The sequence below is a fragment of the Marmota marmota genome, unplaced genomic scaffold (genome assembly GCF_001458135.2).
Source record: "Marmota marmota marmota unplaced genomic scaffold, marMar, whole genome shotgun sequence".
NCBI classification, from domain to species: Eukaryota; Metazoa; Chordata; class Mammalia; order Rodentia; family Sciuridae; genus Marmota; species Marmota marmota.
Genome location: NW_026000249.1, coordinates 21,533,673 through 21,544,411, shown reverse-complemented (window position 1 = coordinate 21,544,411; position 10,739 = coordinate 21,533,673). Strand labels below are relative to the sequence as shown.

Below are 10,739 nucleotides of genomic sequence, written 5' to 3'. Positions count from 1 at the left end.
TTTTTTTTTTTTTTTTTTGGTACCAGGGATTTAACCCAGGGGTGCTTAACCACTGAGCCACCTACCTGGCCCTTTTTTATATTTTATTAGAGACAGGGTCTCGCTGAGTTGCTTAGGACCTTGCTAAGTTGCTGATACTGGGTTTGAACTCACGATCCTCCAGACTCAGCCTCCGAAGTTGCAAGGACTACAGACATGCACCACTGCACCCAGCTAAATGTGTCACTTTTTCTGTACCACAATTCTGTACTACTGTTTATTATTCCTGTGATGCAGATGGAGACAATGTGACCCACAGCAGTTAAGTAATTTACCCAGGGTCACAGAGCTAATAAAAAATTGAGCTGAGATTTGAGTTCTTGCTATTTAACTCTGGAAATAATATATTCAACCACTGGCTTATATTGTAATTTTAATGGAACAAGAATGGACCATTTGTGCCATCTATCATGTGACATTTGATATTTTCAACTTATACTACCTAGTAGCTGTTCTTGGAGTTCCAATCTCTCTTCCATTCTAGTATGATTCTCTTATCTTTTTGTTATCACATCCTATTTCATGACAACTTCTACAAAAATACATAAAATATTTCTATAGGTCTTATATTGTTTTCTCTATGTAGCATTGTCATTTTTATAAATATGCAAATGTGTGACTATATCAAGTCCTCGCCATAAATTATATTTTCTAATATAGCGTAAATTATATGATTAACTAGCATGAAATGGGAGGGAACTTTTATTCAGTACATGCTGACAGAGCTTTCCAAATTATTTCCTTGGGTCCTTCAACTCCCTACAATAAAAAGCAGTTGAACTACATGAGAAAGAGGCATGATTGTGATGGAAACAAAGGGTCGGACAGGTCATCCATAACATTTTACATTGTGTTAAAAACCATGACAGTCATGAAAGACAGAATACAGGCCAATTTTATCATTGCAGAATGTGATTCACACAGAAAAATCAAGGGAAATTGTTTGAAAGAAATAGTCTCCACCTCAATTTTTCATTTCTTATAAGAATTAAAATAGAAATATGTCAGTCCTAAGCCTAGATTTAAAAAAAATACTTCGTATTTATTATTTTTCTTTAATTCAAGCAAAAATAACAAGTAAATTTGCATCATAAGAGGTTAAACATAATGACACTGACAAGGCTAGATTTTGAAGAATATACCGAAAAGGAATTTCATATCTAGTGAGTGCTTAATGTGCTTAGTTACAGAACTTCTGAATTAATCATCAATTTGTTTTCTAAGTGGGTAGTTTGGCATTAGCCTAGGAATTAGTAGATCTATGATTTAATATCATTATTAATTAATCATTTGATTCTTTCACTATACCCTTGTTAGGGACACATTTCTGCTTGAATATACCATGATAGATGATATAAATTCCAAAGACATTATAGTCCTCTATCTAGGGGGTCATATTTAAGGGGGGAATTGAAGAGAGTAAAGTATTTGAGCATGTGTCTGTGTACACATCTAATACTGTTAAAATATTTGTGTGTATAATTAAATATTTTTTTGTAAAACATATGTAGTATACCCAGTTAGCAAAATGCTAATGTTTATACATATGTCAGAGAAATTGACTGATTAACTATATCAGGAAAAAGTGTGTTTGTGAAAATGCTTACATTTGAACTAAATCTTATGAGTGAAAAATTTTAAGTTATATTCTAGGGACTGTGTGAACAAAAGACTAAGGCAAGAAAGTGGATGGTTTATTCATGGAGAAATTTGGCTTGTGTAGCTTGAGTCGATCTGGCAGATACATGTTAAGTGAAGGGGTATGTGTGACTGCCAACAGGCTTGATGGATAATAAGTTTAGAAAATTATGTTGGAGTCAAATTGTGAAGGCCCTTACATTGCCATTCTAAATACTCTGCCTTCAGCCTCAGGTTAAGTATTCCTCAAACTTGCATAATGACTCAAGAGTTACTTATTTGGTAGGTAAATGGATACTAATGCCACCAATTTACAGGAGGAGAAGTGTAGGTGAATTATTGGGAAAGATGAATGATATTGTTAAGGTACTGGCAGTATATCTAGGTGGAGAAGTTAACTAAAACCAACCACATCAGCTTGAAGCTCATGACATTATGGAAGTTTAAAAAGGTAGATGTAGATATCATTAATCATCAGTATCAGTATACAAAGATTTTTGTGGTGAAGTTTGGAGGTCACATTGCTTAGGAAGAATAGACCAAGAAAAGGAGACGAGACGAAGGATAGATAAGCCCTGGGTGGAATGCCAATGTTTCCAGGGTGAAGGGCAAGTCAGTGAAAAAGATTAGGGAGAAGCCCTTGTGTTGGAAAGAGAGCCAAGAGACAGTGATTATTTTGGATCAGAAAGCTATGCACTTATCTTAATAGCATCAGTCACTATGGAGATTTCAGTTACTATGTGCCTATTGACTTGCGTCTCCAAAATCTTTATTTTCAAGTCACATTTGTCTCTTGAGCTTCAGGCTGCTATAGCCAACAGCCTTATGTACATATCCTTTTATGTATCAAAGCTTAATATTTCCCAATGTGTCTCATGCCTTCCTTACACACACAGAACCAGGTCCTCTTCTTTCTGGGTTCTCTAGACTCCCATCTGAGTAATATCACTGATTGCTCCAATCCCAACTCCCCTCTAATTATTAACTAGCTCTTATCAATGAAACCTATTAAATACACTTTGTAAGCATCTACGTCTCTCCAGCTCTGCTGCAATTCAGTAGTACAGGCCATCATCATTTCTCATAGAGATCATAGGTATAACCAGCTAACTGGTCTTACCTCTTCCAAAATATTCTCCACTCCATATTGAGAAATCTATTTCTCAAATTGAAACTCAATACTCCCCATTACTCAGTTTTTTCTTTGATTTCTAACTACCCTCTGGCTAAATGTAAAGACCCATCATAATTTGGTTGATGATTATTTCACTTGTTTTCCAGACTTATCTCTGCCACTTTTATACTTCTTCTTCTCTTGTGATGTGTACGAACTACTCACTATCTTTCTCTCACATCCTGAGAGTTCTGCTTGATCTTTTTATTTTCTGAAGTTTTCTTTTCTGCCCTCTCTGCTCTTAATTAACTTTCAGAACTCAGATGAGTTGTCACTTCATCAAGGAATACTGGATTTTTCAAGTTCATTCTCTTAATATATGCTTTTGAAAAGAGTGCTGTACTTTTTTTTAAATCAGGGAACTCATTAGTATGTCTGAATTCACATATATATTCTTTTTGTGTCTTTTTTTCTCATTAAGCTATAACAACAAATGGGTAGATACATTATCTTTTTCAGAGTTGTATTTATACCACTAGTAGGTAGGTGTCAGTATATATTTGTTGCTGGACTTAATATCACTTACAGATGAAATGTTACATATTTGTCTCCTGTCACTGTTGTAAATCTTATCACAAAGTTAGCAGCTTAAAACACCATAAATTTACCATGAAACAGTTGTGCAGGCCAGAAACTCAAAATGGGCCTCACTGGGCTAAATTCACGGTGCCCATGGGATTGTGTGCCTTTTCAAGACTCCAGGAGACAATCTACTCCATTGTTATTTCCATTTTCTACAGACTATCCACATTCATTGTCTCATAGCATTTTCTCTACATATTCAAAACCAGTAAGTCCTTCTCAAGCTTCTATCTTTGGTTCTCGCTCTCATACCACCCTGTTTTCCTTTTAAGTCCCTTGTGATTATACTGAACCTACCTGGATAATTCAGAATAATCTCCCTATCAAGAGTAAGCTGATTAGCAAGTATAATTTCATCTGTAACCATAATTCTCCATTGACATATAACATAATTTCTTCACAGATGTCAGGGATTAGGACATTGACATCTTTGAAGGGCCATCATTCTGCTTAATAGGGCAATAGAATTTATATCTGCAGAGAAGAAAAATGAGAGGAGGAGTGAAAAATAAATCTGAGTTTCATTACCTTAAAACACTTTTATTGAGCATTACTATATAACATATTCTATGCTAAGTGCTAGGAATATAGTTCTGATCCAGATCGTCACTATCTTGGAAATGAGAAAGGATATGGATATTGCTATTAAAAACAACTTTTATAAGATAATGAGCATTGGAAACTGCGTTGCATTGATTGCAGAGTGAATGGGAAATGAAACCTCTTTGACACTAACTGGTTTTCAGTTCTTTGTGTGGATGTTTAATTATTTTAGACCTCCTCATTATAAACTGACCACTAAAGTCACCTTAGGCCCTAGAAATCTAAAATCCTCTGATCAAAAGCTATTACTCAGATTTAATGGAAAGCATTTTTCATACCATTTTTTCCTTCTAACCTCCTCCACTCTGCACTGCCATTTTGTAGCATTAATAGCATGGTAAATCCATTTTCTAAATATGTCCTGAGTTTGGAGGCTTTCCCTCATAATGCTCCTAAGTATCACATAACCTTATCTAATGTTTACCATTAATCTTCCATATTCCTCATTTCTTTTTTTCTCGTTTTTTTGTAGAAGCAGAGAATAGACTGACCCTAATAGTTCTTGCCTATTACTTCATAGTCTTTTCTCTTAAAGAGAAATTAACTCATATCCCTTTGTTTTCCTTCCCTATGTGTATTTCTAAACTTTTGTCAATTTTAGTATTCCCTTCTATGCCTACATTTTTACTTTCTCTCTCATATAAGGGATAAGAATCTCAATAAACATATTAACTAACAAAAATACCATTAACAATGTTTTTCAGGTACAGAGAATGGCTAACTGCTCAGTATAATAAAGATAATAATTGGTGTCCAATGAACTGTTTTTTTTTTGTTTGTTTTGTTTTTTTATTTCCAGTTTTCTCCTATACTGTCTTACCTGATAGCAGACAAAGGGAAGGGGTCCTGTCGTGCAGGCTCTCCAGCATCTCACTCCCAGCTCCCTTTGCAATTTCATCATGTGTCACTTTCCTGCTCATGTTTCAGAGTGCAGACAAATGGAACTACATTTAATGAAGAACATGCAATGCAGTTTTGATGTCTTCATGTTCTGCTTTTACCTTTACCTCCTGTTCAGCAAGATTCATCTTCTCTTTCCCAACCTTTTTCCCTCTTAACTTTCACTCATCCATCCATACTCAACTTTGCCATCACTTTTAAAATATCTTCCCTAACACCCATGCAGCAGCATATCCATTTCTCTGTGCTCCTGTGAATATATGTACCCTTTCTTATACAAAATGTTTCATGTACATCTACAATATGTCTGTTTACTATTATGCTATGAACTTTGGCAAAGACTGAGCCTCTTAAATTTCCAGTAACTAGTGCAATAACCAGCATGTAATAAGCATTATATGTAAAAAAAAAAAAGTCTATAAATAATTGCATGAATGATTCTGCTGTATCCTAGCAAGAGCTCTGTCATTTAAAAAGTAATTAATATCCACATTTTACAGATAAAGAGACTGAGGCCTGGCAATTTTGAGGCCATAATTCTATGAAGTCCTGCATTGGGACTGGAAACCACCACTTCCCATGATTTAATGTTCTCTCAGTTTGCCTGGTATCATTTTTCTGCAGTAACTTGCTTTTGTGAATCATGAATATCACAACTTAATATATCCCAAATTTATATTCCTGAGGGTTTCAGGGATATAAAAGTTAATAACAGGGTGAAGGGTCAATTCACTAATCTTAGAAACTATGGAGAGCCAGATATATTGAATAAAAAATAACTTTATTAGAAGGAGTTAATTAATTCTAAGAAGAAATACAAATTTTATGTCATGGTAGAAAGCTAATTTATATGGAGTTCCCCACAGAGAGAATAAAATAAAATGTTGGTCACTTTTTGCAATTTATGAAGTAGTAGTTCTTTACTCCTTTATATCTCCAGGGAACAGTTTTCAAGTAAATTTTCTAAGAGAGATTTTCTTCCTTGCTTCTCACATTAATATCCCCATGCATATTTTATTTGTAAAAGAAAATCAGTTATAAACAAACCCTAGAGAAAATGAAAAGGACTGTGCTACTTGAAATGAATGAACAAAAATATGTAGATAATGATTTCCTAGTAAAACAGATTTCACTTTATTCTTTTCTCCTTGAGGGTGTCTACAAAAATATCCATCTTGTTAAAGCATCAAAATAGTCTCTGTCATGATTTATATATGTGTGATGTATGTATATATTGGCTTTAGATTAACTGTAGGTATGTGATTGACCATGCATAATTTAACTACTTTAAAGCACTATGAGAAATAATGTATAAATTAAAATATATAAAAGTTAAAATAATAAAGTGAAATATAAATTAAAAGGAATATGTCCACTTGGGAAAAAGTTTATTAACTAAGAGTAAGTAGCTTAATTTGCAAATAGAGATCCTTAACTTTCATACTAATAGGAATCTTTAGCATAGTAGTCAATCAGCTTCAGAAAACTGTATGCAAATATGTCTCTAAAGACATGTTTTTGGTAGAAAACATTCATTACATTTATTAGATAATCAAATGGAGTCCATGACTTAGTATGTTTAAGAACTATCGATATGTTATCTCATTCCAATTTATTTGAAACTATCTAGTGCTCAATAAATATATGTTCAGAGGATATAAGTTAGCATTTTAACAAAAGGAAAAACATGCAGAATTAATAAATGCATGAAACATGTCCTACTTCATTATTAATTAAAGCAATTTATATTAAAGCAAACATCAAGTATCTTCTTACATCTAACAAAGCAGTAATTGCTTAAAAAACAAAACCAACGGGACTCCTAACAGCACTGAAATTATAATGCAGAAACACTTAAATTTACTTTTCTCGTACCAGTTAGTAATGGGAAAGTAACACGACAATATTTAGCAAAACCCACAGAAGATTAGAATAGAATAGTGGTTGCCAGAGGCTGGGGAATGAAGGAAGGATGGAAAGAATGTGGAAAGGTTGATCAATGGGTACTAAGTTATAGTAAGATAAAAGCAAGAATTTCTGGTGTGCTATTGCACAGGGTGATCATTGACAGCAATAATGTACTATACACTTACAAAAGCAAGAAATAGGATTTTAAAAGTTGTCAATATAAAGAAATGATAAATATTTGAGGAGATAGATATGTTTACTCTGATTTTGACATTATAAGATATATATATTTATTCAAACTTCACATGGTGTCTCTTTAAATAAGAATGATTTTTATGTTTTTATGTATTAGTTAAAATAAATTTAATAAATGTCTAAGATTTTTTCTATTTAGTTACATATGACAAAAACACTAAATACCAGTTAGTAAATGTAAAAGCATTATTATTTAACATTTTAAAAAATATTTGTTTAGTTGTAGTTGGACACAATGCCTTTATTTTATTTATTTTTATATGGTGCTGAGGATTGAACCCAATGCCTCGAGTGTGCTAGACAAGTGCTCTACCTCTGGGCCACAACCCCAGCCTCTATTATTTAAGGTATTAACAACCAAATCATCCAGCATCCTGAGGAATTCAATTCTTCAAGTGAATAACAATTATTAAAATTTATAAAATGTTTAATATTTATGATATATGAAATGTATTCATATAATAAATTCATATAGACATACAATTTGTGCATTATGAAATTCTGGATGCTATTCACATAGATAACAACAATCATGGGACCCCCATGTTGGTCTAAATAGAGGATTAAAATTCATGGTTAGTTTGAATTTGTTAATATGTTTACCTTTTGTTACTTGGGGATTATCTTATGGCATTCTATATCTTATAATATTCCACTATATACAATTATAATGTTAATGAGAGATAGCTGATAAATGTGGAAATCGAAGACTTTGATTCACATAATCTACATCAAGTTTATTTCTGTTACCTATTAGGTTAATTTGTTCTGACTTCACATATCTCTAATGAATAAAATAGTAAATTACATATGAATTGATTGAGATGATATTTTAAAACATCTTAATGAACAATAAGGTACTAGTAATTATTATACATTTTATAATAATGATAAAATTAAGTATAATAACATTTTTCATGTTAGAGAAAATGTTACCATATAAGATAAAATATATGCTTCATTGAAGTCATATTTTTCTTGTATTAAATGCACTAGAGGTAAGAGATGACATCTAGTGAAGATGTTTATATGTTGAACCTTACATTTAATGTTATTTCACACTAGACATATAGCATTGTTTATATAATGTAAATGTTTCCATGCTGCCTTCAAGGCCTTTGTGCATTTAATTAACAAGAATAAAAATAGTATTCATTTTTCACTTTTAAGTGTTTCAGTTTTAATTAATAGTATGTATTTTATATTGAACTTATGGCAATAAAAAGATCCAAAAGGGCAATCATTAGGTCCGAAAACTGTTACTATCTATTTTTATTATTCATACTTGTCTACAAAGGAAAGACTTTCATATTATATACATGATTTGTCTTTTACCATATCAATAATGCTAATATTAACTACAAATATAGTAGGTTGTAGGAATAACACAAATTAATAAGAAGAATGTATTTTGTGAAACTAAATAAAATTTTCTGCATTTAAAATATATCACCCACTACCATTTCACATATTGGTTAAAAACATCTATGAATGAATTATGATTTAAAGATAAACATATTATTAGCATTCATTCATTTATTATGGGAAATATAATCCTTACTATGTCATCTGTTTTCAAGAAAATAATGGAGATTTACTACTGAAAAATAATTTGAGAGCAAATAAGATTATTTTTTCAGGGCATTTCAGTTATGGTTCTTTTGATGCAAGTAAATAAAATATGAAATTCCAAAATCTTAAATATCTCACAAATGTACTCATTTAGTAAATATTAACTAATATGATCACATTTAGAGTAATTCAAAGATAGGCTTTGACTTTGAAAAAGCATTTCAATAAATCAAAATGGATGATTTTTCTGTCCATTTTACTCAGTACTAATTTCCAGCTTAGGTAAAGGAGATAATTTTTAGAAAAATGAATTCTGTAAAGCTGCTTCTTAATAATTTTTTACCCTAATCCTTTGGCATAATTCCTTGGAGATTTTTCTTTTGAGTATTTATATGTAAGCCATGAAGAGTATCATTTGCATTTTTATTTGAAATTTCCTGACTTTTAGATGAAAAGAGGTACTAGAAATCTTGGACTTCGAGGATCTCCCCTCCCTTAAAGCATTTACATATTTATCAAACATATTTTCTGAGCTCTTAATTTGGGCAGACAATGTGCTAGGTTCTGGGGTGCAAAGATAACTAAGCCATGCTTCTGATCATTAGAAATCCTCTCCTATAAGGAGATCAAGCCCATGTTAGAGTACGTAGGTGTTGCAAAAGAGGGAGTAATTATTTCTACATGGATGGGAGATATTATAGGGAAAAGATCAGGAATAGTTTTACTGAAGAAATGACAGCTAGTAGTTTCTTTTAATTATACTAGAGTAAGCTAAACATTATAGCAAAATAAATACCTTTCCACTTATTTCCACTATTTTTCTACAATGTCTTTGTATGATATTTGAATGACTATTGTCCTAACCATATCAATTATTTTTCAAATATAATTTTAGATTGGATGCCTAATACAAAAATCACTTATGTTTAATATAATTTATTAATGAACTTAATACTAACTATAAAATAATATTAGTAGACAATAATTGATACTTATTTTGGTTGTAAAATAAGAACTATATTTAAACTCTGTCTTTACTATTTTACATTGTAGATGAAAGAGAAGATGTTCAAAAGAAAACATTCACAAAATGGATAAATGCACAATTTTCTAAGGTAAGCATATTTGTTAATTCTCTTTTAAGATACAAGTGGTGGAATTTTCAAAATGGATTATATACCTGTGAATTTTAAATCTTCATATTTTCCTCATAGTGTTGTTTTTGTTTTAGCTGTGTAAAACTGCAAATATTACATTGAATCTTAATTAATAAATAGGATGATATATGGCAAAGAGATTAATTAATTTTATAAAAATGCAACTTTGGTTCTTGTCATTAATGTGTGTTTCTTTAATGACATGAGAGTCATCAGAGGTTTGTAATAGCAATCTTCCTTCAAGTGGCTATTATATGTCATAAATTAGAAAAAGATACATGGAACTTTTATCATTATGAAAATTACCATGTTTTGTCCTTCTGTATCTTTACCAAGTTCAAGCAAAATTAATACAACTATGTTGTGTCCACTTGGTCAATATAACTTATATTTCCAATAATTTAAAATGAAAAATCATCCTCCTTTTCTCCAGATATTAATTTATACTCTTAATATTTATGTTGCAACCAAACTCACAATCAATAGCACAACTATAGATAATTATATATGGACACAGAGTAAAATATTCTTATCTTGAAAAATAGCATTTGGAATGCAATATATAAAGGTTTGTTTGAATTTCAAGGTTAGAAAAACTTGGATTTATATTTAATCACACTAGATTTGAGCAAGTAAATCAAATGTTTTGTGAGTCAGTTTTCTTATTTTTCCATCATATCTGTATGTATGCATTATTGAGTGTCTACTCAATAAATCCAATATAGACAATGGGAATATACTGCTAATAATGTTTTATTCCTACATCCAAGACTTTAAAGTGACAATATGCAAAATTGATATTTTGCATATTGTTGTAAGGATTTAACAATTCATTTGAGGTGAAAATTTCTAGCACAATGCCAGGCACTCTTAATATATATGAATTACTCTCTTTGTAGGTATTTAAAGTC

At 31.3% G+C, this 10,739-nt stretch overlaps 1 protein-coding gene across 5 annotated transcripts in view; it reads left to right on the top strand.

Moving 5' to 3' along the window:
• Nucleotides 1-10,739, top strand: part of LOC125614152 (dystrophin-like) — a 753,869-nt gene that overhangs the window by 596,156 nt on the left and 146,974 nt on the right. For all 5 annotated transcript variants that reach the window (XR_007344797.1, XR_007344796.1, XR_007344795.1 and 2 more), the window contains exon 2: nucleotides 9,725-9,786. Coding sequence is in view for 1 of the 5 variants with exons in the window: in XM_048796515.1 (XP_048652472.1) it covers nucleotides 9,725-9,786 (62 nt within the window). In the remaining 4 variants the exon portion in view is untranslated. The remainder of the gene's footprint in view (nucleotides 1-9,724; nucleotides 9,787-10,739) is intronic.